A 20,221-nucleotide genomic window follows, 5' to 3' on the forward strand; every position below is an offset into this window, starting at 1 on the left:
TAAAAAGAAAACCGGGCTTTCGTGTAAAAAATGATGTCGTCTATGTTGTGTAATACTGATGAAAAGTCAAATATGTCATTTGTTAAGCATAACTTAGTATCTTTTTTCAGAAAGTTCAAAGCGTCGCTTAATAGCTTCAGTGGTTGCTTGAATACTCAATTGATTTATAACTGATATGTTTTCTGTTAATACATACCAGAATTTAAAAAAAGTTGTACTAAGGTCATTTCTAAATAAATTAATACATACAAAATAGACACGAGTAACTTGCTTCTTGTTTTATTATCTGAATCGTAACATTGTCTTATTGACGGTCTTCGCTCTCTTCGCTCTCTTCAGTATCACGCCTGTACCTCGATGACTTGGATGTTTTGGAGGAGTCGTGACGAGGCGGAGAGTTTTCTACGGCATGAAAAGTGCAAAACGTTAATTATGCGGCTCGATCATAATTGTGTTATTGCAGTTGTGCTTTAACATGATGCCCATCGAACATAATTGCATTCAAAGAAAAATACATCATTGACAGATGATGTCAGAAATTCTTAACAATTGCCTCAATGAGCTTTATTGTTCAAATAACATAAAGACCTCGAATAATTGCGCCCATTTCGCATTGACATGTGGTATTGGCCTTAATTGCATTACAAGGTTTGTCTCCGAATTTACAAGTTATATGTTTGGATTTATTTGCACCCAAACTATATTATAATGGGATTTGAAGATAAAATAAGGGCTATATGCTTTGCGTAAATCCCTCAATCAGCATAGTGACGAAAAATATGTAGCCTTAGTTGCTTTAAAGAAGATTTGGACTACTACTAATATGCATCCATTCAATCTGCAAACGTTGCCATGTGCGGGCATAATATAATTACCCCCTAAAAATATCCGCCAATGTTTATATGTACATGTGCTTTAATGGTGTTCATGGTAATTGACAAATAAAGATTGCTCAAAACCTGCGTCCAAAGAATCTTTAGTGCTTGCCTATAGGTCAAACTCACATTTTGAACTTGATCAGCTCGTACTAATATTCCCTAAAATCAGCAAAAAGGGTCTTGATTGCGTTAACGAATTTGCGGCCTCTGTTTATCTGTGCACGGAAAACTTTCAAAAATGTCTTAAACAGCTACTTTGGGACGTATAAGTTATGGAGATCTATTAATACCCCCTATTTGCAAGGATTGTATTTAATTTGTTGAAACGTTATTAGTTGACTTTCATATTACATAATTTTCTTAATGGCATAGTATACGATAAAGACAATATGGTCGTATATATAATGCAATCAATTCTAGTGAAGATTGTGTTGATGTAGATTAATAGTCAGCTTATTAATAAGTCAATGACATGAATACTGCATAAGCAATGTTTAATATAAACTTGACGCCCAGTAATAGGGTATCGATGCTTACATCACGTAAATAAGACCGCTTTGCACATAAAAAACAAACAATATCATTTAACCAATTGAAATGCGTTTTTTTTCTGAATTGGTCGGTAAAAATAAAAAAGGAGAAACATTAGTGTATTGTTGCCTTCAGAGTGTCACATACATAATATATTTATAATTATTTGTAAAGATTGAGAATATATGATCGATATTCTAAAAATAAGCTCCTATTGGAAAAACGTGTCTATACTCACCCGGTAGAGGAATTAAGTACGTGCCTCCGCTGCCAAAGCCGTAGCTGAAGCGGATGCCGTTAATGCTGAAGTTTAGTCCACACCACTGCATGATCTGAGAGCCGCCAACATTGGGGCCCTTGCCAACCTGATATAAAAGTCGAAGTGACGCAATGTATTCGGTTACTGCTTAGCAACCGGTGGTTTCCGTGTGTTTAATTCCCCCTCCGCCTTGTGAAACGTTTTCACTATCTTTCCAGAGACAACAAATACTGATTGTTCAAAATAAAAGATCTGGGGAGTATTGAAAATCAAAGTACTGGCAGTACTGGTGTGACGATGCTTTTGAAGAGGATGGATATAAAACATCAATTTAAGTTTATCTATATCACCACAATTGTGTATGTTGATACGAACATTTGGGTACGATAAAAAAATTTGGGTACGAAAATTTTTGGTACGAAAAAAAATTTGGTACGAAAAAAAATTGCGTACGAAACATTTTTGTTACGAAAAAAAGTTTAGGGGTACGGGGAAGTAGTACCCGTGGGTAACTTGACCTATTGAGCGAAACTGTGAGGCGGGTCACATTCTTGTTCATTAAGTATGGCAATACATTCATGATGATTCTCGAAAGTAGGTATGAGCACATAGCCGGACCATGCGAGCTCAATCGTATGAGCACTTGACTATCCGAGTTCGCCCACGAACATATGGATAAGTTAACTAATAGCGAAATGACCTTATACATGTATATGCTGAAATCTAACAATCGAACGAAATATCAAACATGGTATGTTCACTTAGGTGGTTGTGTAATTTCTGTTAGAATATCGTATTAAATATGCAAATGTTAAATGATTGTGCCCGCACTTGAGTTTGTTGCCTTGTTTGAGTCTATACGCGCCTAGGCTGCACCCAGTGTGTGTATTTGTGTTTTTCCAAGGTAATGAGTTACCTCCGCGCTGAGGCTGCATAATGTTGGGACCCGGAGTGTGTCCAGCACTCCTACCTAATAAGATTAGATTGACGACAGTTGGGACGAATTTTGAATGATAGCTGCATTTTCCAGCTATTTGATTTGTACTGAAATACTTTTTAATTTTTTATATGGTCGAATGCTGCGGGGGGGATGAGATTTTCCGGAAAAAAAACAACTGTCAGGAATGGTGACCACAAAACATACAAAATATAACATTGCGCCGGGAGCGGGAATCGAACCGGTGTCGTAAAGGTGAAAAAGCGAACGTCCTTACCACTGCGCTAGCGGGACGGACAATAACGCAAAGAAATGTTGTTTTATCTATATATATCAAAGCAGTGCAGCGTTTACAATTTGCAGGTTCGAAATCGTTCGCATTCTTTAGTTTTGTGATCAAGTACAAAGTTAATTTTACATGTTTTTATTCGCAATTTATTTACTAAATCGAGATCAAATATTGCAATTTCCAGCTATTTGTTTTGTACTGAAATACTTTTTAATTTTTTTTTAAAGGTAAAATGCTGCGGGTTAGGGGGATGAGATTTTCCGGAAAAAAAACAACTGTCAGGAATGGCGACCACAAAACATACAAAATATAACATTGTGTCGGGAGCGGGAATCGAACCGGTGTCGTAAAGGTGAAAAAGCGAACGTCCTTACCACTGCGCTAGCGGGACGAACAATTACGCAATGATGTTATTTATCTATATATATCATAGCAGTGCAGCGTTTACAATTTGCAGGTTGTAAATCGTTCGCATTATTTAGTTTTGTGATCACGTAAAAAGTTAATTTTACATGTTTTTATTCGCAATTTATTTACTAAATCGAGAACAAATATCAAACAAGATAGAGAAAATATATAGTTGTTTCATTGGTCCATAAAAATAAAATGGATGTAAAATAACTAATTTGAAATTAACGTTCTGATACACTTATTGAATCTGTTTCCCCAGGATATGCTGTTCTATTAATTTTTACCTTTATCAACACGAACGACAACTCTGCTAGGAGAATGTTATCAATGAAAATCAACGAGCAATCTCATACGCAGTGGCAAATGCCAAGGGAAGTAACTGAAAAATCGAGTTATCTCAATCGGACTGGCTCGGTCTTTTACATAGGTCGCCATTGTGAAGATTTTTTTTACTGGTTATCAAACCTTGGACGCTGCTGTTCCAGCATCGTCAAAAATCAAGTTTTGTGATTAAATCGAGCTCATATAAATATTGTCAAAAATAATTCGAATGATATAGTCTGTTAAAACATGAAACAGTTATATCGTACACAAATTATCATTAACCGAAGTGTATTTATTAAGATATAAACATACATTAAGTCATTCGGCTGAAATACAGTTATGTATTGTAATGTTTATGCACACATTTTTGCTGAGGAACACTTTCTTTGCATGCACATATGTCTACGGGTTTGTAGAATATAATGCATCATCAGTCTTAAACGATCAGTACTAACTTGAAATTCGGAGTGTAATATTTATATCGACCTCAGCATTTAATCGAATATTCTACCTAAAACCGTTTATGCTTAAAGAGATAAGTATTAATTGCGAGACACAATGCGACAATTAAGTTAAACAAGTAAATGTTAAACACTATTTAAATGCAACACCATTTCTAAACACGTCATTAAAGGTATTGCATGCATTCATTATCCATTTTTCCTCACCTTTACACAGCCGCCGTTCCATGAGACCCAAAACCATTGCAATGAGGAGCTAGAAAGTACATGACCCTACAAACAAATATAAATATTGGCACTGGTTAGTAACGTTAACCGGATATACCGTGCTTGGAAAATGCATTATTAGCAAACTGGCGGAAAAAAAATGATCACACAGGTGTTAGCTAATTAATAACTTCCCATCTTGTATTCTGTTTCTTTATCTTGCAATAGCCACTTAAGGCACTTAAGGATATATTCGTTTGTTGCCAAACACTGGAACACTGTAAAATATGTTCCTAAACTGCACGATACCGGAGCACATAAATATATACCACAAGAGCGTGATATGTTGTTTAAAAATGTGAGAGAAATATTATACATTTTAATCAAGCAAAATGTTTCAATATTTCTAAACATTCATATTTGAACTTTCAGCCGCGTACGTGCAAAGTTACCGTTGTAAGGTTATACGCCATAATCGATTGCACTGAGGTCGGTGGATATATTTTGATTGTTTTCACAATCATCGCGTTGTTTATTCGGAGTTTTGTTTTCGCAACAGCCCTGCCTAATCATACACAAATGTTTGTTTCACAGTGGTAATGCACTGTATACTAAAGAATTTAATTCGTCAATGATACAGTTATTAAGTAAAACGGCCTCGCTCCGACTGAAACTATTAAGGTTGTAGCAGACCACTTAAATCGGGTATTATGAGATACAGATAAAATTCAAACTTAATTATTCTAGCCCGACTGAATCGGCGGCGTAAGGGTCGTTTGAAACGCTCTTGAGTCCGTTTTCTGGGACTGTGGGGTTTGAAACCGTTACCAAATTGCTAGGCGGGCACCAATCCATTACACCACGGCGTTCGTGGTTTTTTTTTGTTACCTTTCGATTATTACTGGCATATAAAACGTTAATTGACGAACATGGGTTAAAAGTTGACAAAAAATATAGTATATTTTGTAAATAAGATATAAACTTAATATAGATAATTATATTTTTATTTGTCATAACCTGCAACTCAACAAAAAAGACCATTTAATTGTCTTTTTTATTGTCAGTTAATATATTATGCCGTGTGACACGCGTTAACCGTTATCACAGAAGCCTAAACACAACCGAGTACGGATATAAAGGCTCCTTAAAAACAAAGTGTTGCCCTTGTCATGATACAGGTTCAATACTCCGAGTGTATGAGGTTAAACAATTCCGGTTCGTTTGAGTACGTAATATACATAATTAATAACAAACACTGATGTGTGTACGTTGTTGTATTTTGAGATCCCTTGTACACATTTCATCACACCGAGTCGCGGATTTCAACACATATGTTATTCTCGACGGATCAATTGAATCTTCTACTTCAACGCACTTTAAGATTTATTTCTAAAAAAACCCACATAAAACAAACATGCCTCTGCTAAAGATCCCAGAACTTATATTTTGGAATTAACAGTGTAAACATGATTAAACAAGTAATATGTATTACTAAGAAAAGTGAACGGTGTAAAGTGAACCGCAACCAATTTAGTTATTTACATTTCAAAATCGCAATATATATATATTTGTACGGTAAATGTTTAATTTTAAACGCATGTGGGTCACATAAAATATTTTCATTTAAGCGATTTCTCGAATCGGTGCAAAAGAGTACAAGATTGGCATACCTCATTTTTGCACAAAGCTTCACCTTGCTGTTTGTTTCTGATGACAGACAGAGTGTTACCCCACCCACCGATGACGATCTCTACCACTTTGTATTCGAAGTCATTGTTGTTATTCTGAAGGAGAATGTGGGCGTCGTTTTTACCTAAAACAAAAGTCATACATTATGTTTAAATATCACATCAATAATTAAATTAAGCAAACATAACCGATGAATTGAAGTTTTAATTAAACAGTAAGTAAATTATATTTCGTTGAATGCTTATATCGGTCTAACAGGAAAAGCAAGTGAAGATAAGCTTGGCATTTCAGAAATAAAATATTTCAGACAGTTCTTAAGATGTTTTTGAAAACTTACCCTTGGTCTGAAAGGCCAGACTAGTAATGGTGTTAACCCTGAGTCCATCGTGAACAGGATTGAACTGACTATAGTCAACATGGCCGTCTCTAACAGGACAATTGTACGTAAGAGTCCTGCCTGTGAAAGAATGGTAAAATTCACGGGATGAAAGTTATGCTTATTCGAATCTCGTGTGACGTCAAACTACATAAACTGGCGTTACGAAATAATTCCTATGAAACATGATAAGAAAGAAGTGTTTTAAGCAACCGGTTCTGAAGTTACTTTTTAAAACATTAATTGATAGGTTACATTTTATTCCGAAGCAAATGCATACTAAACAACATTTAGAGATTTCCAACAATAATGGCGAAAAGCAGCTTAAATGCCGCTTGTCGAAAAGCAGTGTATGTATCTGTTGACAATATATTTATTGATTTGAAAAAATCGGGACAATACGTTGCGTCTTAAATTCTTGGAATAAAGATGGGATTTAAATGTATTTTGTTTATTCTCGCTTGATATCTGATCTATAGGTTATCGTAACTGGCTATAAAATATTCAGCTAATGAAAAATCATGGTTTTGAAGAAGTGTTTAAAAACGTTCACAAAATTAACACGTGAGAATTTGTAAATAGTTTTTTAAGGAAACGTGTAATTGACATCTTAAAACAAGAAAAAATGTGTATCCTAGAAAAGAGCTGCGTTTCAAATGTATGGATGCAATTTAAAAAAACGCTGAAGCATGAATTACATCTTGATCTTCTCCTTAAAAGTCTAATATATTTTGTAGACTGCGCATGTCGGTACATAATGAATGTATCCAGTCCTGTAAATATGCAAGAAAAAATACATCGAGACAAGAACGAAACTGTAAAATGAGTAACACAAACGATATCAAAGTTGAATAATTATTTGTATGTGTGTTCCCAAGATACAAAACAATAAGAAAACTCATATCAAACGTAAAATCTATATAACGCCATCGGTATTTACACTATAATAATTACTTTAAAAAAGAACTAATTAATCTTTTATTTTAGGAAAGAATCGCACACAAAGCGGTCTAAAATTTTAAAAGCTAGTAACGAATCTTATACGCTTTAATGTTTGTTGATCTATTTATGTATGAATTCAAATCGAACAAGTACATGTATAAGCATTTTATGAAATGCATCAAATGGAATTATAGTTATCTTTAAATTGTTAACTTTAAAAAAGATACGCTTGCAACAAATAGTAATTCTATTTCTTGAACAAATCCAATATTTATTCAATATCTGCTCATCTCGACTACAGAAATGGTTACGTCATTTTCGTTAGCTTAACACCTTTTTTCTTAAGGTTATTTTTTGTGTTATTATTTTTTCTCCATAAACTACGGAAATGAAAATGTCTTAGCATGTATACATATTCTTTGTAAATGTTTGTGTTGAGACGATGTCCGTCCGTCTTTTATAGAAGAAATTAGTGTGCGGCTGTACTAGAGAACAGATATTTAAGTCAAGAGTAATCAGACTTATATTGCTTAAAGCTTTCATGGCGTTTTGTCATTTCTATATTACAAAATACGGAAAATGGCGTCAAAAGTATGCCTTGATATGATACCAACATTAAACCTCACACACACATCTACGCATACCTGTAAAACAAACACGAATATCATCTAGTAGTATACGTTGGACTATTTAAAAGTTTCGATGGAAAGCGCTTGCACTAATTATACCAAAAGTATGTGGAAATTCACATTCAAATGTTATTCAATAAAATAGCAACGTGAAAGCAGGATCTGAATGTCGAACCTTGAATGTGTCGCAACATAGGCCCTCGACATAAAGCTCTTAAGCCTGCTTGCCCGGTCCATAATCGAAAAGCACATACCGTAGGGGCGAGTCCCTTCACAACATGAAGGTGTTAAAAAGGCGATGGCTGCAACCAAAGTTAATTTCATGATCCTCTGTCGGTTGACGTCTTAACGACTTTTGCAGTTGTTGATTAGTTTTCTGTTTGAAAGGAGACAGCCAGCTGTATGAAAGAGTTTGCATGCACACATTATATACGTTACTTTTTAATTATCAAATATGTGTGCGCCCCTATAATTTATATGCATCTTATGTTCAGGGTCAGAAACATGCATGTGATCATTCAGTACATTTATTTAAACATATTAGAAGAAGTAGTAGCAGCAGTAGTAGTAGTAGTTGTAGTAGTAGAAATAGTAGTAGTAGTAGTTGTAGTAGTAGTAGTAGTAGTAGTAGTAGTAGTAGTAGTAGTAGTAGTAGTAGTAGTAGTAGTAGTAGTAGTAGTAGTAGTAGTAGTAGTAGTAGTAGTAGTAGTAGTAGTAGTAGTAGTAGTAGTAGTAGTAGTAGTAGTAGTAGTAGTAGTAGTAGTAGTAGTAGTAGTAGTAGTAGTAGTAGAAGTAGTAGAAGTAGTAGTCGAAGTAGTAGTAGCAGCAGTAGTAGTAGTAGAAGTAGTAGTAGTAGTAGTAGTAGTAGTAGTAGTAGTAGTAGTAGTAGTAGTAGTAGTAGTAGTAGTAGTAGTAGTAGTAGTAGTAGTAGTAGTAGTAGTAGTAGTAGTAGTAGAAGTAGTAGTAGTAGTAATAGTAGTAGTAGTAGTAGTAGTAGTAGTAGTAGTAGTAGTAGTAGTAGTAGTAGTAGTAGTAGTAGTAGTAGTAGTAGTAGTAGTAGTAGTAGTAGTAGTAGTATTAATAGTAGTAGTAGAAGTAGAAGTAGCAGTAGTAGTAGTAATAGTAGTTGTTGTTTTAGTTTTTGTAGTTGAAGTAAGAAGAAGAAGAAATGTTTGTTGTTATTTAAATTGGCATTCTCCTTTTGATATAAAAAACATGTAAAAAAACTACTGGGTGAAATAAGTTATGAAAGAAAATGTCTATATCATGACCGCAGGTTCAGCAACCAGATGAGCCGGGTTGAACATCCTCAAAACCAGAGATTGACAAATGCATAACATGTATTTTAAGAAACAAACCATGTTTGGGTGTTTCTTATTAGATGCAAAACATAACGTATTAGTGTAGTTGACTTAAAACCCGTCCTCAATGTATACAGTTATTGATGATATTCAAACAAAAATATTCTAAATATTGAACATCTGCCGTAGAAGGATTATATGGCAGCACCTGAGTGTTCTTGTACTAGGTTATATTGGGTTTTTTTCTCATGTGGTTACATACTAAGTACCCTGCTGAACTTGTCGAACCATTGAATAATCGAATAATCCGATGTGTAAGATTGTGACATATTTGCGTGTGTTCTGATGAGTAAATATGGTCATTTCCACAAACAATCCCAATCCACATTTTCCGCAAAATATGAATAGCAATATTCTATTCAATAGTTATTTTATAGGAATCCCCAGTACTTATTCTACCACCGCCATCACGATAACCAGTAAGAGTTGCAGTACTAGCAGTGTTGGTGGTGACAGTGTTGATGGAAGTAGTGCACTGTTGTAACAATAGGTTATAATTAATTTGCGCATAGTAAATAATGTCCTTGTAATATATATTTTGTATGATTGAGGATGTTTAATTTGTTTCGATATGTTTCTATATACTTGTTATTCGATGGATTGCTTTCGTTGTAAAATTGTGACGTCCATACATTTATTAAATATTTAGCTCTATCGAGCCCATTCAAATGTGCTATCTTTAATTCCGTGTAGAAATACGTTTTGACCTATCAAATTGAAGACTTAACCAGTTGACAATCTCTCAGCATATATTTTTACATCTTCGTAGAACAAAAAATATATAATGTTTGTATTGAAATTGCCGCTTAGACAGTTGGATGAATTTTCAATAATAATTACGAATTGTAAAAAATCATGGGCATATACAAACATAAACCCTGTTTTGATTTTTCATGATACATTCTGTTTCTTAGTATCGTTTAGTTGTGTATAATCTGCATGATGTGTGTGGCAGTATGCACCTCTTTCTGATTTGAGCTTTATAACAAATCACAAAATGTATAGCTTGATTGCTATAGTTTTCTAACTATCATTTTCATTCTTTGTAGAAAAACGCATTAAACAATTTAACCTTTATTTTCTCACTTATGTATGCACGTATGTGGACACAAATATACCGGAGTGTTTATCAGCAAACGGAGAATATGAATATAATTAAATATTTATTTTAGTAAATTATATTTTAATGTTATTTGCAATTTTATGGAGATAGAACATTGATTACAATTGATATGCTTATTTGAGCGTGAATTCTACTTTATTCTAAGTCCCCGAGATGGAGCAGTACAGATTCACGTGTTTGTAAAAATGTGGGGGATTGAGCAAAATGGAATCGAAAAAATTCTTCTGTGAAGACTGAATCTTGAATCCGATTACGTCATATAAAAGATCTCGTTCTCACGAACACAGCGATATAAAAAAAACTGGAGATAGAGCATTATAGCAATAAAGCGTCGAAATCTAGAAAAATCTTGATTATTACACTCAATTCTGAGCAATCCTTACATTACAGTAACTTGCTCATCTTGAGTGTGAACACTAAATGAAGCTGTATTTAATGATTTAACACATTTAGTTAGCTATAATTATAAAATGATTGAACTTTTTGTTAGTTGTCTTAGTTGACGTGTTTAAATTACATGAATCTAATATCTTAATTGTAAATTAGATTAAGGCGATCGATGATTCTGGTTTCATCGCCATATGATTTGTATTCCCCGTCTCAAAGCGATTATATCCGTTTAAACAGCTGTTGTTTGTTTTGACCGTACCAGACGGTAATCCCGGCTTAAAACCAAATTGTGTCCAAGGTTAAGTAGCAAAGTTTTGTAAATGTCATTGAACGTTTACAAATTCGGTACGTTGTAATGACCGCTTCTTTGGATGATACCTTTTATACAAATGATGCTTTGAATTACAGTTTTAATTCGGTAATCCCGGTTAAAAACCCTAATGACTTGCATTCGCCGATTCTGTTTAAAGGACAAATGAAACGTTATCAGGAGATATTTTTTTATGTTGACTTTTCATGAAAGGCGAATTGCCAATTTCATATTCAATACAAAACACTTATACAATACAATATTTATCACAAAACAATTATTAAAGCTAGTGTCCCGCCTTGGAACGGTCAATCCCAAACATCTGTGGTTTAACTTTTTTATAACAAGCATAATCTCAAACTTAGCCGATAACAAATCACAAACAAGTGTTCATAATAATTTACCTATCGCCATCGTAGCCAAAAAATAATTCGATTTTGAAATAGCAACGTATATGAACAGGTATGGAAAAATTCATACGTCGAAAATGCAAAAAAATGCTTTGAAAGTCGTCAGTTTTATAATAGGATACTATTGGAATCGGAATAAGTGTGAAGACCTATGGTATTTACGAGGGGACAGTAATACTGAACATTAAACATGCTCAAACATATCCATTATATGCATCTTTTAACGATTTTAAAACTTAAAGATTATAAAGTATAACAAACGCGAAAGGATTGCGTGCTTTGAAGAGTTCTGTTATTATCGTCATATTTTGTGACATTACGAGGATGGCTTGAATAGATTATAAATACACAACGAACACGATGTGCTCTGATGACCGAGTGGTTTAAGTATTGAATAGATTATAAATACACAACCAACACGATGTGCTCTGATGACCGAGTGGTTTAACTGCTACACTTTTACTCCAAGGGCCAGTGGTTCGAGCCCTGTCCAGGATAACTTTTCTTTCTTTCTTCAATTTTATTCTTGTTTTTCACTGGAGCAGTTCATTTTCAATCTTTAAATTTATCAATTTAAATCATTTAAGGACAAACTTAACCACACTCAAAAGCTGAAAAAAGGTCCCTTAAATTAGTAGGAACTTATTAATAATGTTGTACAACGTTCAATCACGCATGCGTTTCAAAACGCTAAAACTCTCTTTTTTTAAATCACGGATCAGTAGTATAATTAATCAATGACTATTTAAGAAAGTGTGCTATAAAACCAAATCACCGTATCTATATAAAAAAAAAATACTTAAAAGGAGAAAATAAGTTTTATCTTAAGATTTTTGACATAGGTACATCGTCTTAATATATTCAGAATAAAAGTAAGTAAGTAACGTTTTCCGTGCACTTAAGTTCAATATGTATAAAAAATGCAAATGAAGAAAATGCATTCTAAAAACATAATGACAGAAAGATTTGTAAATGAAATATATAGGTATTATTGATCAATGAATTGCGAATTACACATACTTCTTTTGTACATTATATAACGTTTAAAATATATTTGTCGTTAAACAATTATACCCGTTAAGTTCTTAATTTGGAAACATGCTGGATACCCTGGCTCCATTTATTGGCATAATAAAGATGAATCTTATATTTTGCTTGTGAGAGATTAACCACTGTTTTAGTAACGAAATTGTTTAAGAGACCGATATAGAGGCATATATGCTTTCATTTATTTCCTTTCTTCTTGTGTTTTTCTAATCTGGAAATATAGATAATATCTTATAAAGCGAAATAAGCCCCGAAATCTTGCGCACCACCCTGTAATTCATTTGCGTCTGATGCAGCTAAGAACTGCGCAGAAAAAGGCATTCGCGATGATCTAATATATATATATTACTTTTACCATTCATCAACACCGACCACAATCAACGCCGTATATCTTTTTTATTGTACCCTATCGGTTTCACCGGAGGGGACTTATGGTTAGCGATTTGTGAATCTGTCTGTGAGTTTGTCTGTCTGTCTGTCTGTGAGTTTGTCTGTCTGTCTGTCTGTCTGTCTGTCTGTCTGTCTGTCTGTCTGTCTGTCTGTCTGTCTGTCTGTCTGTCTGTCTGTCTGTCTGTCTGTCTGTCTGTCTGTCTGTCACACTTTTCAGGATCCTGCGATAACTTTAAAAGTTTTTAATATTTTTTCATGAAACTTGCAACATGGATAGATGGCAATATGGACATTATGCACGTCATTTCATTGCGACCCTACGTCAAAAATTGTGGTTGCTATGGCAACCAAAAAAATAATCAGAAAATGGTGGAATTTCTGACAATGGTGGAGCCGGTAGGGGACCATATTGCTTGACAATAGCCTTGTTTAAAGATATTTCTTGTTTAGACTGCATCAGTACAATATTGGTTTAACGAGATCATGCGTTCATTAAATTGTAGTGTTGGTCAGTACAAGCTTATTGAGGGAAGTCCAGGGGCCTTCAACGGGAGGACACCGCTACCGCCTATGTTGGAAACAGTCGTCAACGAAATCTTCCCGCCTTACCAGCTCTTCGATATCGACGGTATGCCTTACAATTTATGCGTTTTCACTGACAGTTAAACTCATTTATGCCTAGCGTCTAGAAAAAAAGGCCTTTGAAAACAGCGTAGACCCAGATGAGACGCCGCATGTTGCGGCGTCTCATCAGGGTCTTCGCTGTTTGCTTAAAGGAATTTCCGTAAGAAATATTCTAAATGTAGAAATAAATATACTAGACATCCCTAATTTTGGGCATGAATTAATCCAACTTAGAAGGATGGGAAAGTCCACTAGGCATAAATGGGTAAAATTGTTGTTGATCAATTATAATCGTCACATATCTTCAAGTGTCAATTCTTCATTCGATCGTGTTTCCTATTACAGACCAGAAGAAAATACTTGCAAGAAACCTAACGGGAGGCTTCATTTCCAAAATATTGTTTGCAATGTACTACGAAACTCCGCTTGATATATTCGTTATAGTTATGGGGCTTCAAATATCTCCGAAGTAGGTTTATAACAGTGACACTTCCTACTTTTTATCACCACAAACGGTCAGAAATAGCAAACTATATATTTAAGAGCTTTGCAGGGCACGTTTAAGCATAGCTGCCGAATATGGGTTTCGACCTAGGTTTCTGGCAATTATTATATTCAGCGGGACAATTTTCTGCGCATATTGGCATGTTTAAAGAACAAGCAAACTTACACAAGTGGTTAAATATACAACCAAAATATTGCATCCGTTTCGATATTTCACATGAAATAAAACGTTTATACGATTTATTTTATATAGCTGTCAACATAAAGTTAAATATCTTATCAGCAAGTTCATGGACATAAAGAAACATGTTTTGAAATAACTAATCAATCTAGCCTAAAAATAAGCCTTAATATATGTTTAATAAATTGCACCTTCTACACATATCTGTATTGCAGTTTAAAAAAACTCATCAGATGGTTTACCATGTTTCTTTATTCTCTACGAGTCAAGAAGTAATTATTATTATTTGTTGTGAAAATAATATAATTATAAGATACAGGTGGAAACATTCCTGCTATTAATAAATAAAACGATATTGGAAAATTTCACGTACCTTTTATAAACGTATCTCTTATCACTGTGTAAAATATTATTTGTATTTTAACCCATTTATGCCTACCGGCTAGACAAAATGGCCTTTGCAATCAACGTAGAACCAGATGAGACGCCACATAATGCGGCGTCTCATCAGGGTCTGCGTTGTTTGCTTAAAGGAATTTCTGTAAGAAATATTCGTAATATAGAAATCAATATACTAGACATCCCTAATTTTGGAAATAAATTGATCCAATTTAGAAAGATGGGAGAGTCCACTAGTAATAAATGGGTTAACTTACCTTCCAACACGTGACTTTCTGAGCGAAACTATTTGCTGTTTAAACAGGCTTTTAATTGATTGGTTCGAACTTTAAAGTGTGAGAAACTGTAGTTAACCCTTACCTATTTGAAAATCTCCTATAAACATTTTCTAATGGCAGTAAACGACAAAAAGACGATTCTTGTTTGATTTGTTTGATTTTTGATAATTAATTTAAGTATTCTATAGTGCCAAAAATATAGAATAGTATGTTTTGCCGTGATATAGAGACTCGGTTGTGAAGAGTAAAATAGATTGTGTAGGAGTTATATGACATTTGCATTGCTTTATATATACTTTTATTCCTCCATATACAAGACACGATTATATGCTATAATACGGTGTAAATATAGTTTATTAAGCCATTAATTTCTTGTGATTTTTAACTATTAATATATCTGTGTCCTTCTGAGTACACCTTCATTCTTATCAAAGCGTTTTTGGAGCAATCGTCCGTTTTATTGAGATCCTTGAGGGATCTAGAAATTTGCAGCTATTTTTTTTAAATCTGTCTACGTTTATATACAGATAAGCCACCCTATTCAAGTTATACGTTTCAGCGGATCCTACTTGGCATTTCGATATTGCTGACCAACATCCGGACGTGGTCAAGCCCCTACTAGATCGCATCAACTTCCACAGAACCACAGCGGTGCCGGCTAACTATCCGCTACCAGATCCGGCTTCCAACCCCAAACACTTCGGCGGCAACTGGTCGGCCGGCTTGTGCTGAACACCGTTTACGTTTACCGTAGACAATACTAAGCATCCCTTTATATAGTCGTCAATCTGTTAAAATGAATACACACATTGTCAAGACAATGATTATGTTAGCTTTGGGCAAGTTGACTTGTGGTCCGCCATAATAAAATGACTTGTTATTTTCAAGGCTGATACTACTGAATTCTTTAAAAAATAAATGAAACGCGCTAATTGTTTCATGTGTATGTATTCGATCGCGCCCATGCATATGGAATGGAAAGACTGCTAATATTATTCATCACCTGAAATGTTGCACGTGTTGAATATTCAGCTCATTTGTTTAACAGAGAATTTTTAAAATGCAACATTGTAATATCTGTTTTGTACAATTGTAACGTGTAAAATGTTGTATGTTCCGATTCTACAAAATGTTTAAATGTTTAAACACAAACATGTAATTTCTTAAACTACAGATCAGAAAATGAAGATAGTGCATATATAACTTCTACATCTTTATTTACCTTACATTGTAGTAATAATAATTAATAAAAGATAATAGATCCATCTGAAAGTAAGTTGATGACAAACTACATTAGCATTTTGAATGTTTTCTAAGTTGTACAATCGGTTTTAGTAATCTGCTACAGGTCAGCATCTAACAAGTGTACACTATACAATTGTACAGAATACAAGTTGACGAATCACAAGTCAACATTTTACAACGCCTTTTCGAGTTTATTACACAACGGGTTGTTACAACGATTTATATATACGGACCCTTCAATGCGCTTCATATACGGACCCTTTAAAACGCTTTATATATACGGACCCTTTAATTCGCTTCATATATACGGACCCTTTAATACGCTTCATATATACGGACCCTTCAATACGCTTCATATATACGGACCCTTTAATACGCTTCATATATATATATGGACCCTTTAATACGCTTCATATATATATATATGGACCCTTCAATACGCTTAATATTTATGGACGCTTCAATACGCTTCATATATACGGACCCTTCAATACGCTTCCTATATACGGACCCTTCAATACGCTTCATATATACGGACCCTTCAATACGCTTCATATATACGGACCCTTCAATACACTTCATATATATGGACCCTTCAATACGCTTCATATATACGGACCCTTCAATACGCTTCATATATACGGACCCTTCAATACGCTTCATTTATACGGACCCTTCAATACACTTCATATATACGGACCATTCAAAATGCTTCATATATACGGACCCTTCAATACGCTTCATATAGTATGGACCCTTCAATACGCTTCATATATATGGACCCTTCCAATACGCTTCATATATACGGACCCTTCAATACGCTTCATATATATGGACCCTTCAATACGCTTCATATATACGACCCTTCAATACGCTTCATTTATACGGACCCTTTAATACACTTCATATATATGGACCATTCAAAATGCTTCATATATACGGACCCTTCAATACGCTTCATATATATGGACCCTTCCAATACGCTTCATATATATGGACCCTTTAATACGCTTCATATATATATGGACCCTTCAATACGCTTAATATTTATGGACCCTTCAATACGCTTCATATATACGGACCCTTCAATACGCTTCATATATACGGACCCTTCAATACGCTTCATATATATGGACCCTTCAATTACGCTTCATATATAACCCTTCAATTTGCTTCATCAATACTGACGCTTCATACGCTTCACTTATGGACCCTATAATACGCTTCAAATATTATGAGTTTTTTTACGAAACCTAATACGCAGATTTCAAACCTTCAATACGCGGACACTAATGTTCATATATCACCCTTCAAATATGTGTGCATATATATGGACTTTCCATATATACATGCATACCAATATACGGTTATATCTGAAGGGACATACGCTAAGTTATACATTTTTAGAAACCTACACGTCAGCATTTATAACCTATACGCGGAACCTAATTCAGATCAAGGACACAGGGTTGTTACAACATTTTTATGCGGATGGAAAGGCCTTCATATATACGGATTCAATGCGCTTCATATATAAGGACCCTTCAATGGACATATATACGGACCATTTTTCGCTTCCTAAACGGACCATTTAAAATCTCCAATATACGGACCCTTTCAAACGCTCCATATATACGGACCCTTTAAAATGCTCCATATATACAAACCCTTTAAAACGCTCCATATATACGGACCCTTTAAAACGCTTCATATATACGGACCCTTTAATACGCTTCATATATACAGACCCTTTAATACGCTTCATATATACAGACCCTTAATACGCTTCATATATACAGACCCTTTAATACGCTTCATATATACAGACCCTTTAATACGCTTCATATATACAGACCCTTTAATACGCTTCATATATACAGACCCTTTAATACGCTTCATATATACAGACCCTTTAATACGCTTCATATATACAGACCCTTTAATACGCTTCATATATACAGACCCTTTAATACGCTTCATATATACAGACCCTTTAATACGCTCATATATACAGACCCTTTAATACGCTTCATATATACAGACCCTTTAATACGCTTCATATATACAGACCCTTTAATACGCTTCATATATACAGACCCTTTAATACGCTTCATATATACAGACCCTTTAATACGCTTCATATATACAGACCCTTTAATACGCTTCATATATACAGACCCTTTAATACGCTTCATATATACAGACCCTTTAATACGCTTCATATATACAGACCCTTTAATACGCTTCATATATACAGACCCTTTAATACGCTTCATATATACAGACCCTTTAATACGCTTCATATATACAGACCCTTTAATACGCTTCATATATACAGACCCTTTAATACGCTTCATATATACAGACCCTTTAATACGCTTCATATATACAGACCCTTTAATATACTGACCTCCAATCCGCTCTAAGATTACCCGGACCCTTCCAATACGCTTCATATGTATGGGCCCTTCAAGACGCTTCATAAAAACGGATCCTTCAAGACAGTTTATAAATACGAAAAATTCAATACCCTTAAACATCTTGGCGATATGATACACTTAATAAAGACGGGCGTTTCAAAAATATTGGTAAAGATGGATTTTTTCAAGATATTGTATACGGACCATATTCCTTTCTGAAAGCATGCACGCTAAAAATTTCGAAACCTAAACGCGGACCCTGATTTCAAGGTCAAGGTCACAGGGGTTAAAAAAATGTGTGCGTATGGAAATGCCATGTCCATACGCACATGCATACCAAATATGCAGGTTATATCTCAAGGGACCAAGAAGTTATGAGCATTTTTCGAACACTAAACGCAAAGTGTGGACCTGAACGACGGCGGACAGAAGACGGGAAAGACAGGCGGACAGGTCCGATACTATATGCCCACTTTTCTTTGAAATGGGGCATCTAAAAAAATATTTACTTTTAAACAATTTGAACTTTTGTAACGTTTAAAAGGTTGTTTAATCATTTTGATGAATATACAGGATACGTGTCCGACAAAAAACAATGCTAAGGAAAACTTAACTCATGACGAGCAGACAAGCGTCCTCGATTTTCTCAACAAGAAATAGCAACGTTAAGAATGTATCCGCCTTTGTAACAAAATCGACGTGTGTCTTAATTGTATAATAGCTTGTCAATTACATATTAAAGGCTATGCACGATCGATTCTATCTAAGTATTTATATCTGTTGAGTGTGATTTTAATATTTATGGAGATAAAGAAGGTCAACGTTTTCAGTTCGGTTATTTTATTATAAAGCGTTCATAGATCACATTTCTGGTGTAAAGGGGTATGTCGACGTCTTAACATTATTCCTTTTAAAGCATTAATTAAATAGCTGCTTTATATGTAATTCTCGCTTTAAGAAACGCAAATTAAAACTTTTGGTTATTCAATTATCAAAAGTTAACCCTGTGAAAATTGTGTAAGAGTGTGGGAAAATAAAGTAGATGAAGTTAAAACTTTATTAATGCAATTGATAAAAATGCGCTAAACACATACGTTCTTTTGATGAATTTAAGTTAAAATAAATTTTAATTAGAGCTCACGATGTTTGCGAACACGCGTTCAAATCATAGTTGAATCGCGTTTCGAAACAACGTTTTTGATAATTTTAAACGGGGGAAGCATATAGTCATCGATATATCCATCCAAACGAATTCTTATTTTGAAAGAATTAAGTTACGAGTCTGGAACGAATTTTACCGATTTGCGGCTTTCTCAAGATACCGCTGTCCCTTCATCCTTCCGTAGGCCTTTCGGTCCCTCAAACCTTTCCCTCTCGCGAAATGCTAGGCACAAATGATCTTAATTAAAAATAAATATATGCACTGTTCGTTTAGATTGTACATGTATATATAGGCATCTTATAAGGTCTTTCCGCAAAATGGATTTTAAAGTAGTTATTGCTGTTTAAATAATGTATGTAAAAGCTTCGACACAACCCGACCCGAATTGTACTAAAAACTCCATTAGAAACATCACTATTGATTGATTAAATAACCTTTTAGTTT

The 20,221-nt window shown here is 34.4% G+C and overlaps 2 protein-coding genes across 5 annotated transcripts in view; one reads left to right on the top strand and one right to left on the bottom strand.

Annotated features, from left to right (window-relative positions):
• Positions 1-17,320, top strand: part of LOC127872782 (arylsulfatase I-like) — a 33,758-nt gene extending 16,438 nt beyond the window's left edge. For all 4 annotated transcript variants that reach the window (XR_008045787.1, XR_008045786.1, XR_008045785.1 and 1 more), the window contains 2 exons: positions 13,468-13,592; positions 15,510-17,320. Coding sequence is in view for 1 of the 4 variants with exons in the window: in XM_052416171.1 (XP_052272131.1) it covers positions 13,468-13,592; positions 15,510-15,682 (298 nt within the window). In the remaining 3 variants the exon portion in view is untranslated. The remainder of the gene's footprint in view (positions 1-13,467; positions 13,593-15,509) is intronic.
• LOC127872772 (uncharacterized protein 5-like) lies at positions 264-14,730 on the bottom strand. The gene is made up of 7 exons (XM_052416163.1): positions 14,647-14,730; positions 8,188-8,331; positions 6,324-6,443; positions 5,968-6,110; positions 4,298-4,363; positions 1,648-1,774; positions 264-402 (listed from the first exon to the last, which is right to left on the bottom strand). The coding sequence occupies exons 2-7, from the start codon at positions 8,255-8,257 to the stop codon at positions 305-307; spliced, it is 624 nt and encodes a 207-aa protein (XP_052272123.1). The 5' UTR covers positions 8,258-8,331; positions 14,647-14,730; the 3' UTR covers positions 264-304.
• Positions 17,321-20,221: the final 2,901 nt, after the last annotated feature.

This window comes from Dreissena polymorpha, chromosome 1 (genome assembly GCF_020536995.1).
Source record: "Dreissena polymorpha isolate Duluth1 chromosome 1, UMN_Dpol_1.0, whole genome shotgun sequence".
Taxonomy (NCBI): Eukaryota; Metazoa; Mollusca; class Bivalvia; order Myida; family Dreissenidae; genus Dreissena; species Dreissena polymorpha.

Bases quoted from the DNA above. Each gene is read 5' to 3' on its own strand.
- LOC127872772 (XM_052416163.1), bottom strand. From the start codon at position 8,257: ATGAAATTAACTTTGGTTGCAGCCATCGCCTTTTTAACACCTTCATGT. The intron at 1,775-4,297 runs GTGAGGAAAAAT...CTTTTATATCAG, and splicing joins GGAACGGCGGCTGTGTAAAG to GTTGGCAAGGGCCCCAATGT. The intron at 403-1,647 runs GTGAGTATAGAC...TTCATGCCGTAG, and splicing joins GTACTTAATTCCTCTACCGG to AAAACTCTCCGCCTCGTCAC.